General features: G+C 46.2%; 1 protein-coding gene across 1 annotated transcript; it reads right to left on the bottom strand.

The window, feature by feature from the left end:
- Nucleotides 1-924: 924 nt before the first annotated feature.
- Nucleotides 925-23,612, bottom strand: LOC142581858 (ATP-binding cassette sub-family A member 2-like). Its single transcript, XM_075691305.1, has 8 exons — nucleotides 23,063-23,612; nucleotides 20,090-20,657; nucleotides 19,500-19,628; nucleotides 17,783-18,122; nucleotides 13,560-13,815; nucleotides 10,927-11,279; nucleotides 5,122-5,473; nucleotides 925-1,196 (listed from the first exon to the last, which is right to left on the bottom strand). The coding sequence occupies exons 1-8, from the start codon at nucleotides 23,606-23,608 to the stop codon at nucleotides 963-965; spliced, it is 2,778 nt and encodes a 925-aa protein (XP_075547420.1). The 5' UTR covers nucleotides 23,609-23,612; the 3' UTR covers nucleotides 925-962.
- Nucleotides 23,613-24,920: the final 1,308 nt, after the last annotated feature.

Below are 24,920 nucleotides of genomic sequence, written 5' to 3'. Positions count from 1 at the left end.
GTATACATCACACATTATTTCAAACGTGTTGCTCTTTTCAATAATTTGCCTTGGCACGTGCATTTTGCCCTTCGTAAAACGTGAGAGGCAGCTTGAGCTGCAACCCCTTGTTATAATTCTCGTAGTCACATTGCTACTGTCATACGCCAACGCCTTTCACTACAAGAATGATATTGTAGATGTAGATGTCGGTGTAGATCCTTGTGATCTACTGGCACATAGTGTGCAAGCGCTCACTCACCACGTATTTCCTTCCTTTTTTTAAAACTTTTTCTCGACCTGCCCCCCTCAGCCAACGTCTTGAGGCCTTACTGGTTTTGTTGCTCTTGGTTCGAGTGGTTGTGGCGCATACTTCCAGGCGGGATTCGTCATGAATCGGGGGTTCAAAAGAAACTAATAAGCTGTCGTTTATGCGTTTGTTTTCTCTCGCGCCTTCAATAAATCGTTTTTGCACAATTTTGGCATTTGGTCTGCCGACATGCGCACATTTATTCACAGACTGCCGAATACACAAAGATTTTCATTCTGAATAACTGTTTGTCATCGGGCAGGCGTTGTCGCCGTTGCATTATCTTTACTCAGCGGCTGCTGTTCTTACCAACCACTATGCGATGTAATCCACCATGATAGCGCAGTAGCTGTCTGCTGCTGCCAAGCAAGATGTCATGGGTTCGATGCCCGGACGCTGCGGTGGCTTTCAGACGGCGCGAGAAATGAAAAAAAAAAACGCTCGTGCACCAAGCATGATAGGCCTCTCAACCTCAAGTGATCAAAACTAATTCGGAGCCTTCCACTACGGCGTCCCCAACACCTCATTTGTTGATTTAGAAGCTCAACCCCATCAACCAACATGATCGACGAACCACCAAAGCACGCGTAGCTCTTTTTGAACACAATGACCGACAGACAAGAATGCTTCCCCGCTGGGCGCCAGCCGGCGACGCGCCCCCTTTTATTGCTGCTCATGCGACAGCGACGGCCACCGGTCTGACGTTCTCGTACTTGGCCATCCTGAGCAGCACGTGCTCCATCGTGACGTCGGTCAGGATGACGTCTTGCGCGTGCTCGCTCAGCTGCTGCCTGAGGTTGTAGGCGGTCACTACGGCTTTGCTCCACGGCATCTTCAACTCGGTGGAATACTCCAGCGCCAGTGACAGCTGGCCCGTAGGCACCGCACCGGGAAAGGCTGACTGCACCTGCGCGGCGATGCTGACGGTCAGTGGCAATGGCTCGGGGGAAAAACGGGCCCATTACTTCCTTTGTTGTGAGCAACTAAAGACAGAGGTTCGCGCCTTCCTACACCGAGGCTCCGCTTCGTCGTCCTGTCTCATGGTGCAGCGCGCACTATACCGTAAGGGTCTGTTCACATGCAGACACACGTCGCAAAAAAAAGTGACGTAAACGATCGCTTTATGAGCATTTACTACCTTCTAACTAGCCATTTACTATATTCGAGAATTCAGACATAACAAGCATGAATGACCTTCACTAATTCTGGCATGGTAAATGTTAATTTAAATTTACGTGTTAGTGGCCTTTAGGGAACGCTAAGAAATGTTGGATTAAGACTAACGTGGTAACTCGTAGCGCGCATATGTGCTGACTACACTTACTGCAAATTTATGTTCGCAACTTCGTTTAGTCATCCACATACATAGGTGCTCACCACATACTCACATATGGTAGTTTTCAAAAATATATCGTGTAGTATTTCGGTCATTGTATTGTGGGAAGCGTTGTTACTATTTATCATTTATTACTTTTTGTGCAGTTAGCCGAACATTAATATTTCCGACAAGCATCGCCTTTGATTGATGGTGTTATATGACTAAATGGCATGGCAATGCGGTTCTCATTTCGTGGCATTTTCTTTCACTTGTTGATGCCTTTTAAAGAAATTAGGAGCGCCCTAATTACTATGACCATGGAAGCGGTACTCATAAAACAAACAGGCCGTATCTTCTTTGGGCGGTAAATGCCACTTACTACATTACTATCTACGCTTACTAAGTTATTTGTGAAATTATACTACCTGCTCTATAGCCTTATGCCAACTTCTTTGTATAGCAAAGGCTATTGCAGGCAGCCTTACAACCAAAGGTTACTAATATCGTGGTCAGCTTTATGATGAGAAGTTACTAGCTTTGGGTTAGTAAGTAACCCTACCTATTTTTTTCTTAGAGTGAACTGAGCATGGGGAGTTAGGCTAAGATAGCCTCGGTGGGCGCCATTAGGGTATCGCAGTATCCAACAGTTCGTCCGCCGGCGCTACGTGGTCGGGTATGTAGCGCGCATTTCCAAAGAATAGTTTATTACGTAGTGCGATGTCGCCCCTTCACCGGCTTCTTTCTTTCTTTCTTTCTTTCTTTCTTTCTTTTTTCTTTCTTTCTCTTTGTTTCTCTGCTTAACGTTTGTGCGTCCAGCTCCGTAGTGTGACTGCGAAATTTGTGAGATTACAGGATGTATCAAGTCATACTCTAGCCTTGACACCGCGTCGCCTGATGTCACTGAATGTCGGCAGCAAAGAAGAAAAAAAAAATGTAAATCTTAAGAATTGCTAGCGCAGCGGTGTTTGAATCATCGTTGCTGCAGACGAAGGATGGAAAAGATAGCACACTTGTGCTACCTTGCTGAATCACAACTGAATTTCCAGCGAAGCTGTTTGTTTCCAGCACCTGCGATACAAATTCGAGTCGCCTGTAATTAAACCACATGATTTAAAACATTGCCCGCATATGACTAGCCTGTTTGAAACCTTGCTGCAATAAAAGGCTTTCGAGTAGTTAAGGAAATTTTTGCAAAGGCAGTAATTATTCCACATGAATCCTACTTCACGAGAACACCAGACGTAATGTTCGCCCGATTTGTGCAAAATTTTATCTTGATACCGTTCTCCCATACACAGTTCTCCAAGAAGCGCGGGCTAAATTGTACGTTGTTATGAGCACACAGTTATAGAGATTCGGATCATTTGCATGCGTGATTGAATGCTAGCACCTTAACTAATCCACACACTAGGATCTTCATCTACACATTACTGATAACATATCCCTAATTTTAAACAAATATAAACAAACAGCGTTCTTTTGTTCCCCGATAACCCCGGGAAAATATACTACGAACCTCGTACAACCCATAAAAGCAGAAAAAATATTGAGCATTCTTTATTGTTTGCAAATAATTTGACCAGGAAAGTTAAAATTTCGTCATACATTCACTTAACATGGCCCCAATTTCAATAAAAAAAATCTGGACATTGGAATATGTAGCTGACAGCGGTGACATGAAAATTTCGAATACTTGTTTCATGGCGTTTCCAATTTCCCCCGCATTTCGATAAATTGATCTTAGTAGCAAGAGTAGTTTTCCCAGAAAACTGGCTAGCTTTTGTGCCACGCACAGCGCTGTGGAGCGCTTGCGCACGTAATTTATTGTGAAGGCTGCCATTAGGCCACCTACTTAGCACTTTCCCTACATATTATCTTTAAGAAACCCATTATTTTCACCCACACACACAAAAAGAAGACGGTGCCTTGTGCAGTTCCCCGAGAGCACACCGGGGAGACCTTATTTACAATGCTTCTAATTAAGCCTCGAGATTGAAAGTTTCGCCACGCATTGCACAACGTGAAAACATGCAAGACATGTAAAAACTAGCTCAATGTTTTTGAGCATTTCTAGTCGTACTAACATCACTGTAAAATTGCACCTTTCTTTGCGGGTTCGGATCTTGATGGAGACATCTCGTACGAACTTTCAGAGGCAGCCCCCTTGAATGACAATTTCGAGCGAAGGTTGCTCCAGGTAAACAGGTAAACGGCATTGCGAGGCTAAGACAGAGGTCGTAGGATCAAACTCCGGCCATGGCGGCCGCATTTCGATGATCCGCCGTGGTTGCTCAGTGGCTATGGTGTTAAGCTGCTGAGCACGAGGTCGCCGGATCGAATCCCGGCCACGGTTGCCGCATTTCGATGGGGGCGAAATGCGAAAACACCTGTGTACTTAGGTTTAGGTGCACATTAAAGAACCCCAGCTGGTCGAAATTTCCGGAGTCCCCCACTACGGCGTGCCTCATAATCAGAAAGTGGTTTTGGAACGTAAAACCCCATAAAAAAAGCATTGATGGGGGCGAAATGCAAAAACGCCAGTGCGTTATGTGTATGGTAATGAACCTCAGGTGGTCATCAAGATTAATCCGGAGTACACCATTGCAACGGCCTCATAATCATATCGCGGTTCTGGCACGTAAAAAGCCCAGTATTTATTTTTAGCCCTAGCGCTTGCGCGCCCAGCCTGTATGGCATCTGAGCGAGAATGGCAATTATGGACTGTGGACGGATTTATCCGAATGAATCAGTTGTGAACGAACAATACTAAAGGCAGCAAAAACCGTCGCGAGTCTAGCACGTTACAGGATTGAACCAAAAACAAGAAAAAATTATCCGGGAACTACACTGGAGTTGTCTAAGCAATGCGTAAGCACTGGGACACTTGTTCATCCCCACGCATACGACGCGCGATTGATGAAGCAGTAAATGGTTGACTTAATGCATGCTTTATTGGCCTTGTAATCTGTTTTGTCTTGTGGTCCGACCCCCTACGATAACTAAGCGACTGCGGCGCCAGACTTTCCTCTATCAGTGTTAAAATCTGCTGTAATGGCACTTCACACAAACTTTGCTTATCATGGCTGCTCCATCCGGGCAGTCCACTGATGACGTCACAGATTTGTTGTCAAGGTCCTTCATCACGCGAATAACTTCAAATGGTGTTGTCATCCTGGCTTTGTAGGATATATACGTACTATTGCAGCTTGAAAATAATTGTAACGGATGCGGGGTGTCACCAGAAAGTAAGATGCGAGACTATACATCGGTATGGACAAAACTGGCGCTTCTTTCGGGAGTTATACTAGTATGGATCATTAAGCAAGTTTCTTCTCAAACACTGTTACAAAGCGTTGCATTAAGTTCCTGCAAGTGATCTCAAATAAGCTGAGTTGCTGTCTTTCGCCAGCAGATTAATCTGGGCGGAGTCCCCCAAATGACCTCAGACAACAGCGGGCGGCAAGTCTAATACCAATGCCGAGGCTTGTAGAGCAATCGATAGTAATGCACTAACCTGCTTGTGTATGTCGTTAATGGCTGCACTGTTCTGGAGTGTTGTTGGCTTTAGCTTGACGAGAATGATGGACCCACGGCAGTACCGCTTCCGGAGATCGCTGATGGTGCCTAGGCACTGGAACTGGCCATTAAGCATGATCGCCATGCGGTCCGAGATGACCACGCAGTCCGACACACTTTGGGTAACGATCATGATCGCTGATTTGACCAGCTGCCGCAAGATCTGGATGCAGCGGTAGATCTTTCGCTTAGACATCGTGTCCAGTCCCGTGGCAGGGTCGTTCATGAGCACTACTGGAGGAAGGCCGACGATGGAGATGGCCACGGCAAGTTTGCGGCGAGTCACTGCGCTGTAGTTCAAAAGGGAGCAGAGAAAGAAAGCACTGGATGACATTTCTCTTTTGTAAGCGAACAACGGTAAAAACGAAACAAAACAAGTGAACATAAGACAGTGCGCAAGAGAGTGCGCTGTCTGGTGTTGCCCGTTTTCGGCACTGTTTGCTCCGAAATTATCTACAAACTAGCCCACCTATCGCGTTATGGTGCCATATATGCTTACGTGAGGTAACGATAAGCAAAATTGCGTTAAGGAAGGGTCAATATCGGGCTTCATGTAGCTGAATTCGGAAAGTAAAATAATCCACCCTGAAAAACAAACAGAATATGCAAAGTAAGAGAATGCATTTACGCGAAACTCTATGCTGAAATAGAAGTTCCATCATAAGCAAATAAGTCAGCTACCTACATTCATTGTCAAGTGAACCATTGGATAAAGTACTGCTCCCTATAGGTGCTTCGTCGCATTCAGCACTCAAGGAGAGCACCTAATTTCCGGTCATTAACTTGACCGATCTCCGCGTATATACACAACTTGAATTTCGACAATGTCCGAATGAATGCAGGATAAGCGATAAAGAGTACCAAATGGCACCGACGCAAAGCTATAAATCAGGGAGTTGATGACAACGAGGCGGTATTGCATGTATTATCTGACAGCTGCGTCACGCTGCTACTGATATATTCAGTGAGGTAGTTTGTCTAGCGTAGAGATATATATGCACCAATGGTGAAATATGTCTACGGAATAGTTACGCTTTCTTTAGCCTGTTGGGTTTTCTCACTTCTGATGCATATCCGTTTGTTATATTGCCGAGCGCCCTGTCACATATGTTAAACACCCGCCGTGGTTGCTCAGTGGCTGGGGTGTTGGGCTGCTGAGCACGAGGTCGCGGGATCGAATCCCGGCCACGGCGGCCGCATTTCGATGGGGGCAAAATGCGAGAATACCCGTGTATTTAGATTTAGGTGCACGGTAAAGAACCCCAAGTGGTCGAAATTTCCGGAGTCCTCCACTACGGCGTGCCTCATAATCAGAAAGTGGTTTGGCACGTAAAACCCCATAATTTAATTTTAACATATATTAAACACAAAGAAAGGGGGTTAACCGAGCGGCTCGATAATTATAAGTCTTATCATAAGGAGCCCACAAACACTTGACGCCAAGGACAACATAGGGAAAATTACTTTTGCTTAATAAATGAAATGAAAAAACGATAAATTAATGGAAATAAGAAAAAACAACTTGTGGCAGGTGGGGAACGATCCCACAACCTTCGCATTTCGCGTGCGATGCTCTACGAATTGAGCTACCGCGGCGCCGCTTCCCCGTCCACTTTCTTGGGTATTTATGTTTCCTTGGAGAACCCTGGGAGCGTTAGCCAGCGCCACCACTCAAGTATCTTGGGGGCGGACGGGGAACATCCTTTCTGCTGCAGGTGACACTAGAACGTGGTCTTTCTGGGTTAAGGCAACTGGTCAATAAATAAACCCACACATGCTACTCCAACAACTTCGCATTTCGCGTGAGATGCTCTACCAATTGAGCTACCACGGCGCCGTTTCCCCGTCCACTTTCTTGGGTATCTATGTTTCCTTGTAGAACCTTGGGAGCGTTAGCCAGCGCCTCCACTCACAGACCTTGACGGTGGACGTGGAACATCCTCTCTGCCGAAGGTGTCACAAGAACGTGATATTTTTGGGTGAAGGCAACTGGTCAATAAACCCACCACAGGCAGCACATCACTTCTAACAGAAAATCACCTTACACTGATGGCATTAAAGAAAAATACGTATTTAAGGCACATATCTGTTATTAAATTGTTAGAATCAGTATACATTACACAAGATAAAGTGCCTTTTTGTCTCAGAGGAATACAAGTTTGGGCATTCGCTCTTTGCAACGCTTTTTCGGCGCACACATTCCGGTCTGGAACACGAGTCGCAGCCATGGAGTTCTTAATTTTAAAAAAATAATTCAGGGTTTTACATGCAGAAACCACGATCTGATAGACACGATGAAGTGGGGGACGCCAGATTCATGTTGACAACCTGGGGCTCTGTAACGCACGCTTAAATTTGAGTGCACGAGCGCTTCTGCATTTCACCCTCATGAAAATACGGTCGCCGCGGCCCGTATCACACTCGTGACCTCGACCAACGCGGCGTAACGCCATATCTACTATTACAGGCTACTGCGGCGGGCTACAGCGTTCTTGACTGGAAAGCGCTGGACACATTCTGAGAAGGCTGAATGACATGAAATGGCGATCGCGATATATTTAAAGTGACCAACTGTCCTCATAATAGCTTATATAATAATAATAATAATAATAATAATAATAATAATAATAATAATAATAATAATAATAATAATAATAATAATAATAATAATAATAATAATAATAATAATAATAATAATAATTTATTATCAAATCTGCAAGTATATGTACAGAAATCGGGTTCGCCTAAGCCATCACAGTGGCTTGTCACGCGAAACCCGGCAGTCAATAGCAAGACTCAGCCAGAAACTGACTTTTCTTCCTTTTGCAAGAAAATGAAATCAAAAAGGCATTGAACACTTAAGGTAGCGAGTGATAAAGTACAAGGCAAAAAAAAAAAGAATCACGAAAAAACAGCAAAAAAAAAAGCGAAGAAACGACCAGAGCGAAGAAATGCTTCAACAATGACAGGAGAAATAAAAATACGACGCCTATAATCATTCTGTGTACAATGCCCTTAAAGTTTTGCGAATGTCGCGTACAGACTTACAGGAAGAAATTTCAGAAGGAAGGGCATTGAATATATCTGGAACATAAAAGGCTCGAGTATATCTGCCAAATCTGGTTCGTGTGTGAGGAACTGAAAAAGCAGGTGCACGCCGTAAAGGACGGCAAGGCACAGCGGGTATTTTAAAGGTATCCGTCCAGAAGTGTTTCAGTACCACTGTTTGAACAAACAGTGAGCGCATGTTCGGCATTTTTAGCATCTGAAAAAGGTTCATCCCTTGTGGTCTGTATACGTCATAAGTAACACTTTTTAACATACATTTTAGCAACCTATTTACACGGTGATGCCAGGTACTAGAACAATGTACAAATGTTGTAATACCATATCTGAGCACACTGTAGGCTAACGAGTGGACCAAAAGTTTCCTAACAGACAAGGGTAAAAACACTTTGATGCGGTACAGTAAACAGACGATTTTACGAAGTTTGGCACATATGTAAGACAAGTGAGTAGAAAAAAGAAGACTAGAATCAAACCATATGCCCAAATACTTCACAGAGTCCGAAAATTTTATTGGAGGGCAGGAACAATTAATACATCGAGAGCTGTGTAGATAAAGTGAAGAAGAAAGTGAAACACGTTTCAGAGGGCTATGGAAGCAAACCAACTTTGATTTAGAATGATTGATGTCAATTACATTTGCACCAAGATAATCCATTAATTTCCCGACGTCATTTTGAAGGATTGAGAATGCGTCTGGAAAATTCACATGTGTGGCTAAAATTGCAGTATCGTCTGCATATTGAAATAACTTGCAGACAGATAGCACGTTGCACATGTCCTTGACGTATATATTAAAGAGTAAGGGAGACAGTATGGAACCTTGTGGCACACCGGCCTTCAGAAAAACACGGGAACTGCAAATGTCTGAAATGGAAACAATCTGGGAGCGATCTGTAAGGAAATTGCGTAGCAATCGGAAGAAAGGTCCTCGAAAACCTGAATTGTAGAGTTTCTCTAGCATAATCGAATGGCATACCGTGTCAAAGGCTTTTGCCACATCTAAAAAAAGTGCGCAACATACAAGATTTTTTTCAAGTGAAGAAAATAAATGGTCACTCAATTCTTCTAACAAAGCCTGAGTGCCCCTTTTTTCAATAAAACCGTATTGACAGTCGGGAAACCCCCCCACTTTGTTAATAAAGCTGTTCATTACTAAGAAGACATGTTTTTCTAGAACTTTTGCTATACTAGGCAGGATAGAAATGGGGCGATAATTATGCACACACTTAGCTTCACCACCTTTTAGAAGTGGTCGAACTACGGCCGTTTTTAACCGCGTAGGAATACTTCCGCTTGTAATTATCCCATTTAGGATTTCTAGCAAGACATATTTCAGAAAGCCGAAGTTCCTGTATAGATCAAACATGCGAATTTTATCGATACCTGGTGATTGATGTCTGCCAAAGCTGCCCAATAACGAGTAAAGCTCTTCTTCCGTCATAGTGGGCAGGAAAGCGGATTCAATTACAGGAGTACCAGTGCTACAAGTGTAGCACGGTTGCTTAGACACCCCAGAAAACTGGGAGAAAAATTGGTTAAAATTGTCGACGACTGTTGATAAATCTGAATCAAAATGATTCTGAATATCTTTAGCCGAATTTGAAGGAAGTCCTCTCACCTCGTTTATTAGAGACCATGTTTTCTTAGGATTTCTACGAGATTCATGAAAGCGGTTTCTGTTGTACGAACGCTTGGCTGCACGAATAAGGGCATGTACTTTATTTCGAGAAGTTTTGAATTGTGTACGCAGCATGCAATTAGGCGAACGTCTGCACCGTTGCCAAAGCAAGTCTTTTTCTTTGATAGCGGATAATATCATGCTGTTCAACCAGGGCTGGTTCGGGCGGCGTTGGCCAACGTAAATTGTCCTTTCACTGGATTTATATATAATGCCCATCGAACGTGAAAATTCATTATATAGCTCGAGCCTGTCGGTGTTTTCAAGCAGGCCTGGCCAATCGAACAAGGCGACCAGTTTATCAAAAGTAGCCGTGTCCGTAACAGCGTGGCAAGTGTTGGGGCTAGAACATGATAACGACCGAGAAGGAAAGCGTAACTGACAAGCTATGAAGTAATGGTCGGCAACTTTCTCTTGTAACACTGCACAATAATAATAATAATAATAATAATAATAATAATAATAATAATAATAATAATAATAATAATAATAATAATAATAATAATAATAATAATAATAATAATAATAATAATAATAATAATAATAATAATAATAATCAGTCCATTTATTTCCACAGCAGGACGAAGGCCTCTCCAAGCGATCTACAATTACCCCTCTCTCACGCCAACTGACCCTATCCTATGCCTGGAAATTTCCTAACTTCATCCCACCACCTATTTTTCTGCCGTCCTCGACTGCCCTTCCCTTTTGCTGGCACCCATTCTTCCTCTTTGTGTCAAATATAAAATATCGGCTACTCCCGTTTCCTCTCGAACCTACGCCACTGTCTTGCTGTCTCGTTACACTTATTATTTCTCTTTCCACCGCCGTTCATCGTGCAGCCGTTAACATTTACAAATTCTCTGTTTCAACTTCCTGCCCCCCCCCCCCCCCCCCCCCCCCCAATATTAGTACCGGTAGAATGCCGATCATGACTTGCCCGCCGCTCAAGAACGCAGGCGCTCGTAGCAGTTATCTGACGGGAACGGTATGTACCTCGTCGAGTCCACGGTGTCGTCGGCGACGGCGCTGAGGTTGAGCAGCAGGATCATGTGCTCGAGCATGTTCGCGATGGCGTCGCCGGTCATGCCGCGCACGCGGGCGTACAGCGTCAGCGTCTGGCGCACCGTCAGCCGACCGAGCACGCCGTCGTAGTGCGGGCAGTAGCCGATGCGCTGCTGCCACGCGGCCGTGTTGCTGAGCAGGGTGTCGCCGATCAGCGCGCTGCCGGACGTGGGCGACTGGACGCCGGAAAGGATGTCAAGCAGCGTCGTTTTGCCGCAGCCGCGCAGGCCGAGCACCACGAACGTCTCGCCGGGGTCCACGTGGAACGTCAACCCGCGCAGCACCTGTCGCATTATGACGGGCCAGGGGGTTTCGTGGCAGAACGTTTTTGGGAGAAATCGGTTTTCTGCTGTGCATAGGTGACCCCGAAACGTGATTCAGGTGTGAATGAAACGTGTCACACATATCCTTTTGTCGATTAGCTCAATCTTCTTTCTTTTTTAAGATTTTGTCTTAAACTCCGGCTAAGTCGTCCTTATTTTATGATGCTTCTTCCATTTGCTTCATTTCGAGTGCAGACGAAATGCGAGCAAAAATATTTGAGCTTGTCTTTTTTTTTATTTCTGCAGATTCAAACTTGTCGCTTTTATTGCACACTTCCTGATTTGATTGCGTCTCCTACTACCCGGTCATTTAAAATAATACTGCGGAGGAAACCAGCTTTTTAATAATAATAAAAAAAGGAGTAGTTCGAAAACGTTCGGTAAAAAAGCTAAATGGAGAGCAAGTCAGGCGTGTATCTTCAAGTTACAAAGAATGTGCCTTTTATGTACATCCCAACTTGCATTGCACATCTTCGAGATTATTACGACCTAAAAAATAAAATAAAAATAAAACGCACACATTTCTCTTCGCTACAAAGTGCGAATCTTAAACCCTAATGGTATTCGGTTGATCGCATGCGCAGCTCCCCAAGCATGAACATGGCAAGTGGGGCCAGTTGGTTAGGGTTCACTGTAAGCTTCGTAACAGCGCAACACAAGACACGGACAAAAAAAAAGGAAAAAGGACAACACGAATGTGAAATGTCGAATTTCGAATTTTTGCGAATGTCGTCGTTTTTAACCTTCCTTTTGTCCGTGTCTTGTGTGGCGCTGCTACGAATCTTGCGAATGCTCCCCAGGCAGGTTCGTATGGTTCTCTCAGAACGCCATGCTCCTCTACTCCGAGTGCGCCAGAACGATCTGACTTGGGAAGTGAGAGAATAGGCGAGGTCTAGCTGAGAGAAGGTCACGTGACACGTGCAGCCACGCCGAGCGACCAGTTTGTCACTCCGGCCGAAGGGAGGCCTAACGGGCGGCGCTGGAGGACTGGAGCTTGCGTGCGGCGCGCGTACATTTTCCAGCCGGACCGTGTCAACGGTTTTTACTGGCATTATTTTGATGGCCGTGGCGTTTACCTGTGGGGCTGTCGGCTACTTATCATTGTATCACCTCGGAACTGCATACTGTATACCCGATGGTGTATCATTGTGTCAGTATCATTGAACCACCTCGAAACGTGTGCGTGTGCTGTTGCTGCTGCACCTCGCCCAGCTAGGGGAGGATTTTTATTTCGGCGCTCGCGTTTACGCTATAGCAAGTTTCTTTTTTTCAAGGGGCTTTCCCTGCATCCCGACATGTACCAGCTGCATGCCGCCCCTCGTCGAAGTCAGGTTTGAATGTTTACGGTGGCCGTGGCCGCGGCATCACAGGCGCACACACCTCCGAGTTAAAGAATTCGGTTGTGAAGTCACGTCTCCTGCTCGCATTGTGGATGGCTTACACAATTACAAGGACTGAACGAGGGGTTCAGAGCGACCAACCGAATACACCAGAATGATTCCCAGCGTGCGGCTCCTTACCGGCTCACTGAGACGTCTAAAAGGCTAAGAAGCCTTGCCCGTTCCCCCGTAGGCTCGAAAAAGTCAAATTGTCAGACTTGAGTGAGAAGAAATACTACGTGGCGTAACACTACTTAACATAAATCTGCTGACTGAGCTTTTTGGTACGTCACAAAATAAAGCCATGTAAGCAGCCCCTACAGTTCCAAGCGAAAATATTCACTGACGTAGTTCATCGTGGCCGCGCACTGAATGAAATTCTGAATGGGGTTTGACGTCGCAAAACCACGATATGGTCATCAGGCCCGTCGTAGGGTTGGTGGATTGATTTTGACCACCCACGGTTTATTAACGTACTTCCAATCCACGACACACGGATTCTCTTTTTCTGTTAGCGTGTTTCGTCTCCAGATAGATGTAGCTGCCGCGGCCGGGATTTGATCCTGCGCAGGGGCTTAGCAGTGCAACGTCAAAGCCACTTTGCCACCATGGCGGGTGCGGCCGCGCACTACAGTAAGTTATGCAGTGGTTTGTAAGCTACGGCTGTTCTGGAAGTGAACATGGAGAGACAAAATATACTAAGCTCCGAAGAAGATGAAGCGTCAGCGTCAAAAACGGTTTATATGTTATATCCTCTCGGAGTGAAATCGCTACCCGCTGGTTTCTGTCCATCACGCATGCTGTGCCGCTTCTTGGCGAAGGTGGGAACTGCAGGATGGGTGATGTTGCTAATCACGCCTACCTGTCGGTTGCCGACGTTCTTGCGAATGTCGAGCACAACGAGCGCCGGCTTCGAGAAGTCGTTGCCGGCGATAATCTTCTCTACGAGCTTTTTCTCTTGGGCCACCCCCTCGCGCAATGGCTGAGCTGTCGCTGCCGTCGCCTGTGCGCTCGACCGGAACCAGGGCCGCAGCATCCCGTGCTCGAACAAGCCGAGCAGCACAAGAAGGACGAAGCCTTCCACGAGCATGACGAGGAGCTCAACCAGGACGGCGTCCCTGCATTCTCGAGAGAGGTTTCATTTCCTACTCGTACTGTGACCTATCGCGAGTGAGTGTAGGCTTGCCATTAATTCATATTTTCTTCCCGCAAACACACATTTCCAGAAAACCCTTTGGGCTCCGAGATTGCCGTCGTTCTTAACGGTCCCAGATGCCGCGCTTGCTAACTTCAGGATTTGCAAGTTTGCTGTCACACTCGGCATTAAGTTTATGGCCGCTTTCCTCTCTTTGTATTTTAGTGCCTATTCTAAGTAGCATATAGATAATTAAAACCATAATTAGAGTTTTCCATCTATATATTATGCGGAAGAATATATACAGGGGACATATATACAGGGAGAATGCAGCTCTGTAACACAGGACAGAGCGACACCACTGATCGACGCCAGCGTCACATCATCTTCCTCTACTCCTCACAACGTCTTTCCATAGCGGCACAAATTACTACGTATATATATACATATATATATATATTGGATGCTGGAACCCGAGAGTGTATGACACTCAAACAGCAGTCTGATCAGCTCCACCAGAGCGCCACCGGCAGGTGTTGAACCGACTTTTCAGAGGCTGCAAATAGCTCCATTCTGCTAAATACTTGTATCTCCTTAAGCTAAGGTCATTATCATCATCAGCCCGGTTACGCCCACTGCAGGGCAAAGGCCTCTCCCATACTTCTCCAACTACCCCGGTCATGTACTAATTGTGGCCATGTTGTCCCTGCAAACTTGTTAATCTCATCCACCCACCTAACTTTCTGCCGCTCTCTGCTACGCTTCCCTTCCCTTAGAATCCAGTCCGTAACCCTTAATGACCATCTATTATCTTGCCTCCTCATTACAAGTCCGGCCCATGCCCATTTCTTTTTCTTGATTTGAACAAAGATGTCATCACCTCGCGTTTGTTCTCTCACCCAGTCTGCTGTTTTCTTATCCCTTAACGTTACACCCATCATTCTTCTTTCCATAGCTCGTTGCGTCGTCCTCAGTTTAAGTAGAACCCCTTTCGTAAGCCTCCAGATTTCTGCCCCGTACGTGAGTACTGCTAAGACACAGCTGTTATATACTTTTCTCTTGAAGGATAATGGCAACCTGCTGTTCATAATCTGAGAATGCCTGCCAAACGCACCCCAGCCCATTCTTGTTCTTCTGATTATTTCAGTCTCATGATGCGGATCAGCGGTCACTACCTGCCCTAAGTAGATGCATTCCCTTACGACTTCCAGTGCCTCACTATCTATCGTAAACTGCTGTTCTCTTCCGAGACTGTTAAACATTGCTTTAGTTTTCTGCAGATTAATTTTTAGACCCACCCTTCTGCTTTGCCTCTCGAGGTCAGTGAGCATGCATTGCAATTGGTCTCTTGGGTTACTAAGCAAGGCAATAACATCAGCGAATTGCAAGTTGCTAAGATATTCTCCATCAACTGTTATCCCCAATTCTTCCCACTCCAAGTCACTGAATACCTCCTGTAAACACGCTGTGAATAGTATTGGAGAGATCGTACCTCCCTGTCTGACGCCTTTCTTTATTGGGATTTTGTTGCTTTCTTTATGGAGGACTAAGGTGGCTGTGGAGGCGCTATAGATATCTTTCAGTATTTTTACATATGATACGGCTCATCTACACCCTGATTCCGTAATGCTTCCATGAATTCTGAGGTTTCGACTGAATCAAATGCTTTCTCGTAATCAATGAGAGCTAGATATAAGGGTTGGTTATATTCCGCACATTTTCTTATCACCTGATTGATAGTGTGAATGTGGTATATTGTTGAGTAGCCTTTACAGAATCCAGCCTGGTCCTTTGGTTGACAGAAGTCTAAGATCTTCCTGATTCTATTTGCGGTTACCTTAGTAAATACTTTGTAGACAACGGGCAGTAAACTGATAGGTCTATAATTTTTCAAGTCTTTGGCGACCCTTTCTTATGAATTAGGATTATGTTAGCGTTCATCCAAGAATCCGGTACGCTTGAAGTCATGAGGCATTGCGTATACAGGGTGGCCAGTATTTCTAGAACAATCTGCCTACCATCCTTCAACAAATCTGCTGTTACCTGATTCTCCCCAGCTGCCTTCCCCCTTGCATGCTCCCAAGGCTTTCTTTACTTCTTCCGGCGTTACTTGTGGGATTTAGAATTCCTCTAGATTATTCTCTCTTCCAATATCGTCATGGGTGCCACTGGTACTGTATAAATCTCTATAGAACCCCTCAGCCACTTGAACTATCTCATCCATATTAGTAATGATATTGCCGGCTTTGTCTCTCAACGCATACATCTGATTGTTGCCAATTCCTAGTTTCCTCTTCACTGCTTTTAGGCTTCCTCCGTTCCTGAGAGCATGCTCAATTCTTTTCATATTATACTTCCTTATGGCAGCTGCCGTACGCTTGTTGATTAACTTCGAAAGATCTGCCAATTCTATTCTAGCTGTAGAGTTAGAGGCTTTCATACATCGGCGTTTTTTGATCAGATCTTTCGTCTCCTGCGATAGCTTACTGATATCGTGTCTAACGGAGTTATCACCGACTTCTATGGCACACTCCTTAATGATGCCCATAAGATTGTCGTTCATATCTTCAACACTAATGTCCTCTTCCCGAGTTAAGGCCGAATACCTGTTCTGTAGCTTGATATTTTCCCTCTTACCGCTAACTCGTTGATCGGCTTCCTATGTACCAGTTTCATCCGTTCCCTCTTCAAGTCTAGGCTAATTAGGGTTCTTACCATCCTATGGTCACTGCAGCGCCCCTTACCGAGCACGTCCGCATCTTGTATGATGCCAGGGTTAGCGCAGAGTATAAAGTCTATTTCATTTCTAGTCTCGTCATTCGGGCTCCTCCACGTCCACTTTCGGCTATCCCGCTTGCGGAAGAAGGTATTCATTATCCACATATTATTCTGTTCTGCAAAGTCTACTAATAACTCTCCCCTGCTATTCCTAGTGCCTATGCCATATTCACCCACTGCCTTGTCTCCAGCCTGCTTCTTGCCCAGCTTGGCATTGAAGTCGCCCATCAATATAGCGTTTTTTGTTTTGACTTTACCCATCGCCGATTCCATGTCTTCATAGAAGCTTTCAACTTCCTGGTCATCATGGCTGGATGTAGGGGCGTAGACCTGTACGACCTTCAATTTGTGCCTATTATTAAGTTTCATAACAAAACCTGCCACCCTCTCTGTAATGCTATAGAATTCCTGTATGTTACCAGGTATATACTTATTAACGAGGAATTCGACTCCTAGTTCTCGTCTCACCGATAAACCCCGGCAGCACAGGACGTGCCCGCTTTTTAGCGCTGTATATGCTTCATTTGTCCTCCTAACTTCACTGAGCCCTATTATATCCCATTTACTGCCCTCTAATTCCTCCGGTAGGACTGCTAGACTCGCCTCAATAGATAACGTTCTAGCGTTAAACGTTGCCAGGTTCAGATTCCAATGGCGGCCTGTCCGGATCCTGGGATTCTTAGCACCCTCTGCTGCGTCACAGGTCTGACCGCTGCCGTGGTCAGTTGCTTCGCAGCTCCTGGGGACTGAGGTCCGGGGTTTGATTGTTGTATTCATATAGGAGGTTGTTGCCAAGTACTGCACTATGGTGGCCAATCCTGCTCTGGTGAGGGAGTGCGTTACCAGTTCTGGCCACCGGGATCAGGCCGCACTCCAGGCCTGTTCGTGCAATTTTATCAACACGCGGATTTTTTTAATCCGGGATTCGAACCACGGTCCTCTTGCACGCGAGGCGGATACTCTACCTCTACGCCACCGCTGCATCTTAAGTTAAGGTATTGAGGGAAAGAAGGGGCGAGAACTGAGCTCGACGGACAGAGAAAAGTGTTCACACACAAACCCAAACGTGAGCATGACTTGATTGTGGATGCTCGTGTAGGGGCACCGCTATTAAAGTTTTTCTGCACTAACTGCTAGCAATGTAAAGCAGAGTGCCGGCGATGATGCGTCACCTGTGGAATGCAAAAGGGCTGAGGTGGCTGACAGTCCTGCCATTGCTGGCGTAGAAGGAGGCGCAGCAGTAGCGCAGGTTCGTCAGCAGCACGGCGCCTTCATCGGGGCTATTGTAGAGGTAGGCGCAGATGTCGTGCACCAACTGCGTCGAGCCCTGGCAGTAGCGATCCTCGCTCACTTTCTGCGTAACCTTGGTGATAGCCCAGGTGTAGGAGAAGGGAGGCAGCAGGTACAGGCCCATCAGCAGTGGGTCCCAGGGCTGAGTCAGTGAGATCATGCTGCTGGAGCCCTGTTCTTGCGAGATCATCACCAACTGGTAGCCCATGGTACTCACGGTTCCTGCGCCGGCCACGAGGGAAGTGTCGCGACTGGTGCAATTTCACACCGAATAATAATGGGCGGGTCCAATTTTTGTGCAAAATTGAGAAGCGCACTTATTGTTTGCATGAAGCTGGCCGTGATGCCGTGCAGTGGGCCTCTTATGTCGACAGCAATATTCGGAATTTCTTGGAGAGAATAAGGACCACTAGCTCGCTTTTTGCCCAGCAGGACAAGTTATCTAGTCACTTTATCAGATGTCCATCTATTGGGTACTACCTGCAATCTTTGTGGACTGTCTTGTTAACTCCTTGGAATCTGTAGCAGGCGTATAGACTGCCCACGCAGTTCATTGTTGATAGATTACTCATTGGTAGAAGTCCAAAGAAGGTTTATTGACATGGTTTTACTTTACAGATACCAGGCCAACTTTTCTATAAGATCTTTACCGCACAGCAAATAAACTCTATTTCTTGTATGGGAAATTTTTGGGAATTGAGCACAGCACAAGTAGCCCACATGTCGGCTTGCATTCAACTGTGGCGAAATACCCTGTGTCCTTAACATTGGTAAACAGACTGCGAACATGCGTTTCATGATTCTGTACAAAAAGCTCAATAAAAGTGGACAGTCCCTTTAGCTTATGCTAAAGACGATGAAAGCGAACGTCTGCGTGCTCGCGAAGCAGTCATTACTTGAATTTTCATTCGAATTCTTTGTTACTTCCTATTACTAGTTTTCTGCTACCAAAGGTCATGGATTCGAGTGCCTTAATTGACTTCGCCCTAATTATTACAAACGGTCGTGGGTTCGACTTCCACCAAAGCTGAAGCGTTCGCCTCCTGCCAAAGCTCGTGGTTTCGAGTGCCTTGATTAACTCTAGTCTAATAACCTGTACCTTCATTAACTTCGCCTTATTTAACACCAAAGGGAGTGATTTGACTCTTGAGCTTCACGATGTCAGTTGGAAACTAACTAGGAGATATAGCCGGTTCGCCCATACCTGCATGTTGGGTGGTAGGTTCGATTACCTTAAATAACTTCTTCTTAAAACCAGATGTCATGGTTAGACTTCCACCAAGGTTCGCGGGTACGGCTCTCGAGCATATCTTGGAGCTTGTAGCAACTTGGAGCTTGAATTCGGTGCCATAACACCGGACAACAAATTTTTTGACCCCTGAGCTATTTAAGGCTCTCGCTTTCATATTAGAACATTGTACACTTTTGCTTAGGTTATCTTTTGCTTCTGGCGCCATCAAGTTCACAGTGGTGAGTGCGAGAAGTCAGGTGTACTTAGCTGTCCCTGAGGAGTGACTAACGTCAATAGCGTGCATGGAAGAAAGGACAGCAGATCGCATTCCGAGAACTGGATGACAGCGTGACTGTCATTTTCTTTACCTGAGAGGGCGTTGATGGCATTCACGATGAGAAAGCCGCTGATAAGGGAGTCAGTGACGAACGAAAACCAGTAGGTGAGAGCCAGTATGCTGTGGACGTAGCTTAGGAACACCATGATCACACTTATCGCTGGAAAATGAAAATAATTGCATGGGATTAGATAACAAAAGCGCGCAAGTTACCTTTGTTTTACTCGGAACTATAGGTGGAGGACGAAGCGGAAGCGCCGTATTTAGGTGAACTTTCTGGCATGAATAACAATTAAAGGAAGAATATGGGTGCAAGGAGCGCGGCTCGTACAATTTTGGTTAGCTGCGCTGCGGCAAAGGTGGAGATTGTGGTTAGCAGCGTTTCAAGAACGTAAAATAGTGCTTGGTTCTTTAAATCACTCAACGATTTGTCAATTTTCTGGCGCTAATAAGTTGGGTTAACGTTTACCTTAACAGGAAGCCAGTAGTGAGACATAGTCAAAGAAAAGAAACATTTCTAAAAAAAAAGTCGCAGTATTTGATGGATCTTGTCCTCATGGCAGCTTCAGTACAGAAAAAAGATGCTTGCGGTGGGACAGTTAAATAAAACGCAAAGCTCACCGATGCTCGTGTAGTCAGAGTGGCAGATGAACACGGGAACGAAAAGAACGAGGAGCGCCACTAGGGACACCGCCATGTCCCAGATGTAGTTGCCAAGCCAGTAGATGAACGGGTGCACGCCCGAGATGAGCTGCATGGTCTTTGAGTTGGTGACGCGGTCCTCAATCGGGAATAAGACAAAGCTGGCCGCAACCACCGAGGTCGTGGCCGGTAGCAGGACCATACGAAGCACACGCGAGGACAGCAACGTGGACAGCTCGTCGGCATAGCGAAGGTTGCCCGCACTGCGCGACGCAACGGTGTCGTTATGCTTCTTGAGCGGCCGCAGTACGGTCTTGATCTGGGCGTTGGGATCGCCAGAGATCTTCCTGAGCAACGCGCTGCCGACGGCCGCCAGGGACGCTGACTGTGTGTGGTACGAGTCGCCGTTATACCACGCAACGGCTTTGCCCACTGTCACTGTGTCAGGGCCCGCCTGGAATTCTGCTCCCACCATGTAGTCGCGTAAGGCAGCGGACGATTTCTTGAAATCCGCCATGAGACCTTTCACGCTGGTCACGTCCAGGACCTTCAGAGGGTAACGTCCGCGGAAGGCAGACATTAGGATGGCCACTAACCTGACGCCAGAGAATCGCTTTTCTCAGGTGCAAAACTTACACCATCAATGATGCAAACTTTGTCTAAAGCTACACATTAAATATTACGCTTCGGATGGTGAGTGCTGTGGTAGGTCCTCTGAAGCACAATTGGCCGTGAAGACATTGAGCACCATTGCTTGCTTATGTCCTGAGCCTCGTATCGCCGAAATCGCCTTGGAAGTCCTTGGATATAATCGTGACAATTACGGCTATGCGCGCCGCGGTTTTTAATTACTTGACTATGTCAATGTACATAATACACATTTTTATTTAGTAAAGGTGGGAAGTTGGCAAAGAACTTGCAAATATTGTTTCTATTCACTAACTAAGGGCGGAGATGCTGTCTACACGTGAAAGCGGTATGAGTTACAGGGCACTAGACGTCAAACTGGGACAGGTGGCGGAAAGGAACAAGTGAAGCGGCTGCAAATGGGTGCACATGGCACCTGTTTGTGGCCATACCGCGCTAGAGGAGACCGTTAAAGAGTTACAGTCTCAAAATGCGTTTATACAGGACAAGTTTGTGGTTATGCTATATCGGACGAGACCAGTTTGTCGTTTAAAGAGTTTGTGCATGTATCAACTGTAGGCATTGCCAGTGTTCCAACTTTAGAGACAGAAAAGTGTGGCGTGGCAAGCAGCGCAGAACCTTCTCGATCATTTGTGGAACACAGGGGCCACCGTAATTTGTCAATCATGACCGTCCAACAGCGCCAAATTTTGGGAATTCTTGGTTGACGGGGCGTTGTGGAAAACACGTACTCGCGCGCAAAATGTGGTGCAAAGACGCAATCCACCTTGCGACAGGACTGCCGCTGGCATCCAGGAACGCATCTGTTCCCACGTAGCTACAACGTACGGTGACACTGCACCAATGAACATTCACTGTTTTGAACAGAAATGAGGACCATAGTTGAGAATCGAAAACAGTGTAAATTTCGACACTATAGGATCCGCATCAACTGGCCCGCCAACACAGAGAAACTACGTTTTAGTAAAGAAACTAAACGCATAAGTTGGAGACTTTAGGCCTGTGTGAACGCACCCATGTTCTTTTCATCACCTGCACAATCTCACCGCACGATCTGAGTTGTCGGGCTTAGCGCTTCTGTCACTACGCCCTGAGACACTCAATTACGTGAGAATTTTTGTGGTACGTGAGAATTTTTGTGGCAAGTCGCAGTGTCACAACTATAAAACAACTACAAAACTTCTTTATGCGTTCAAAGCGATCTTTAAGTACGACAACGTGTGGAACGCGTCTTGAAGGCTCAACCGAGCCATCTCAGACAAGTCACAGATAAAAATACGTATCCCTGGCTTTGCCCATTGAAATGTAACGAAACTTGTTCTTCCTGGTTGACCTCATATGTCGTAGCGTTGTTGCTTTGTACAGGCGGAGTTTGTGCAAGAGGGTTTTAGTTGAACCCTCCAAGAGGGAAATGTGTTTTATAACCTGTGTAGCCTTCGGTGGTAGCAGGTCTAACGTCGCTGGGAGTAAATTAGAGACAAGCAGCATCTTGCTGATAGCTACGCTCAAGTCTTTCTTTAAATGCTCAAGACGAATACGAACGTACTCATAACCACATAAGTTGAAGTTTAAATCAGAACCATAACCCTCCCCTTCCTTCCTCTCTTATCTTTCTATTCCCTCTTTCCCGTCCCCCAGAGTAGGGTAGCCAACCAGACGCATCTCTAGTTAACATTCCTGCCTTCTCTCTTCATTTCCTCCTCTTCCTCCTCAGAACTATAACAGCGTCGATTGTTATTTTCGATGGTGCTTAGTGTGGCAGGATTTTGCGACAGGCAGACTCATCATAATTGACGTAGCGATTGTGCCAGTGCTTAAAGGCTTTCCATTATGCTGCTGTTTGCTGTTGCGTAAATGTGGTCATTTTATTAGCTACAGAAGTATCAGTATATGCTCCGCTAGTTAGAAAACGCGCTGTCAGTGATATTTGGAGGAAAAGTATGGTCACCATAACGGCAAAATATCTTTTTCGAAATTATGGGGTTTTAGGTGCCATAACCACTATCTAATTATGATGCATACCGCAGTGAGGGACTCCGGAAATTTGTACCACCTGGGGTTCTTTAACGTGCCCCTATATCTAAGTACAAAGGTGTTTTCACATTTCGCCCCCATCGAAACGCGGCCGCCGTTGCCGGGATTCGATCCCGCGATGGGGAAATAATGACGCAGACGTTTATGTTTCATTAGTGTACGAACATGTCCTTCAGTCACATCGCTTTGTATATTGGTCAAAACACCAAGCTCGACATGCAACTGGAAGACGCACTATGGCGGTAGAACACGTCACCGCGTGTCTCTTACCTGCGTGTCCTCCCTGTCCAAGAATTTACGGTACTCCCCCTTGAACGGTTCCGATGCCTGGTCTGCCGCAACGAACACTTTTGACCCAGGGTGCAGCGAGGGCAGGTCGTACGTGAGCCTGTCACCGGCGAAGCTGACTGCCAGCTGATCGACGAGGCGCTTCTCCGACTGGCACTCGGCGAACATGAGGGCGGCGGGCAGCAGCCAGCAGAGAACAGGCAGCGCGAACGTCTGCCAAGTGTAGTTGCGGCGCTTCTCGATCATGGCGACCAGCGTCTGTTTGAAAGTGGGTTTTCCGGCCTTCAAGTCGAACAAGGTCTTCATGTGCTGCTCGATCTGCACCGATGACTCGTACTCCTCGACCTGGGACATGCCGCCCACATTCTCGGTGGGAAGGAGCATGGCGCGTTCCGAGTACTCGATCTCCGTGGCGGCGCCCATGTGCGACTTGACAACGGAACGGCGCGAAACGGATGCCGCACGGCGGCGGGTCTCGATGTTCGCGACGTCCAACTCGAGAATCATGCGAGTGAAGACTTCCTGCATGGTGATCACGTTCACCTGCAAGAGAAAGTGTAAACCAGGCACACGGCCTATGAAAACAGTTTTCTTTACTACATCATCTGTGCTATCCTCTCTTGTATTCTGGTACTAGCAGCGTATACGATGCTAGTACTAAAAGCGGGGTTGGAAATACGTTCCAAGCTGTCCAAACTTCCTGCTTATGAATTAAACCAAAGGTCAGTGTGTTTTGATCTTCGTTATGAATTTGGCAAACTCTTTCAAGCAGCGGCTTATCATGCTTCCGAGTCAGTAAAGTACATCGGTTCCGCCCCCACGTGATTGTTTATTTTCTCCCTAATCGCTTGAGGGCCTGCTCAATTGCGATAGATTTGTTCTGACTGTGCATAAGGCATGAAATGTAGATGCTTTGTAATTTGCAAAAATTTGTAACAAAATCGTATTATTGACAGTCGCTCGCATACTCTGTGGACCATCATGAAACGTTCAGTTTCCAACATTAATGTATGGTAGGTGTAGTCGCCGGCCCCCATGCTTGGGCACATTCATTCAAGTGTGCTCCCATTCACTCATTCTTGATACGTTAGCAGTATATATATATATATATATATATATATATATATATATATATATATATATATATATAAGAACGTTTATTAAAAAACTGCAGAAAGCGAGTGGGTGGAGCCGTCCGTGCCTAGTCGAGGAGCGCTAGTTCCATCTCCCTATCCTCGCTGGCGAGCCAAATCTCCCACTGCTCCCTTCCGGAAAGTTTGCCGGCTATTTTTGGTATATTCATTTTCGGTGGCCTGTTCTGGCAATCCCACGTAATGTGGGCGAGAGTTGGCCGGCCCCCGCACCAAGGACAGCGAACGCTGTACAGCGTTGGGTGAATGGCATGGTGCAAATAAAAGTTTGGAAATGTGTGCGCCTGTATTCTGCGCCAGTCGTAAGAGTCCCGCTTGGATAGGTCAGGGTATGGTGGACTGTACTTTCTTCGCTCGCGCCGTTGGGTCAAGGATGTCACGGGGTAAGAAGGGGTTTTCGTGAGAGTGGTCGGTCGCTCGGTTGACAAAAGCGTGAGCTGCACCGTCCGCTCTCTCATTGCCCTCGAGTCCTGCCTGACCCGGGCACCAGATGATCATGTGTTTCTGCGTTAGGTTGGATCCTAATAGGTGAGTGGTGCTGTGTGGCAGTCTCCCGGTGAGGAAGAGTCTACATGCGACTTGGGCGTCTGTAAGAGTTATCAACGATTGTCCTAGAGCGTCCTTAGTTTTAATAGCTGGCGTGTTGGCTGAAGTTTCTGCGGTATTCGCAGATGCAACTCGAGCTTTAG

The sequence above is a fragment of the Dermacentor variabilis genome, chromosome 5 (assembly GCF_050947875.1).
Source record: "Dermacentor variabilis isolate Ectoservices chromosome 5, ASM5094787v1, whole genome shotgun sequence".
Lineage (NCBI taxonomy): Eukaryota > Metazoa > Arthropoda > Arachnida > Ixodida > Ixodidae > Dermacentor > Dermacentor variabilis.
The sequence above is the reverse complement of the archived record's forward strand: the minus strand, read 5'-3'. Positions and strand labels throughout refer to the sequence as shown.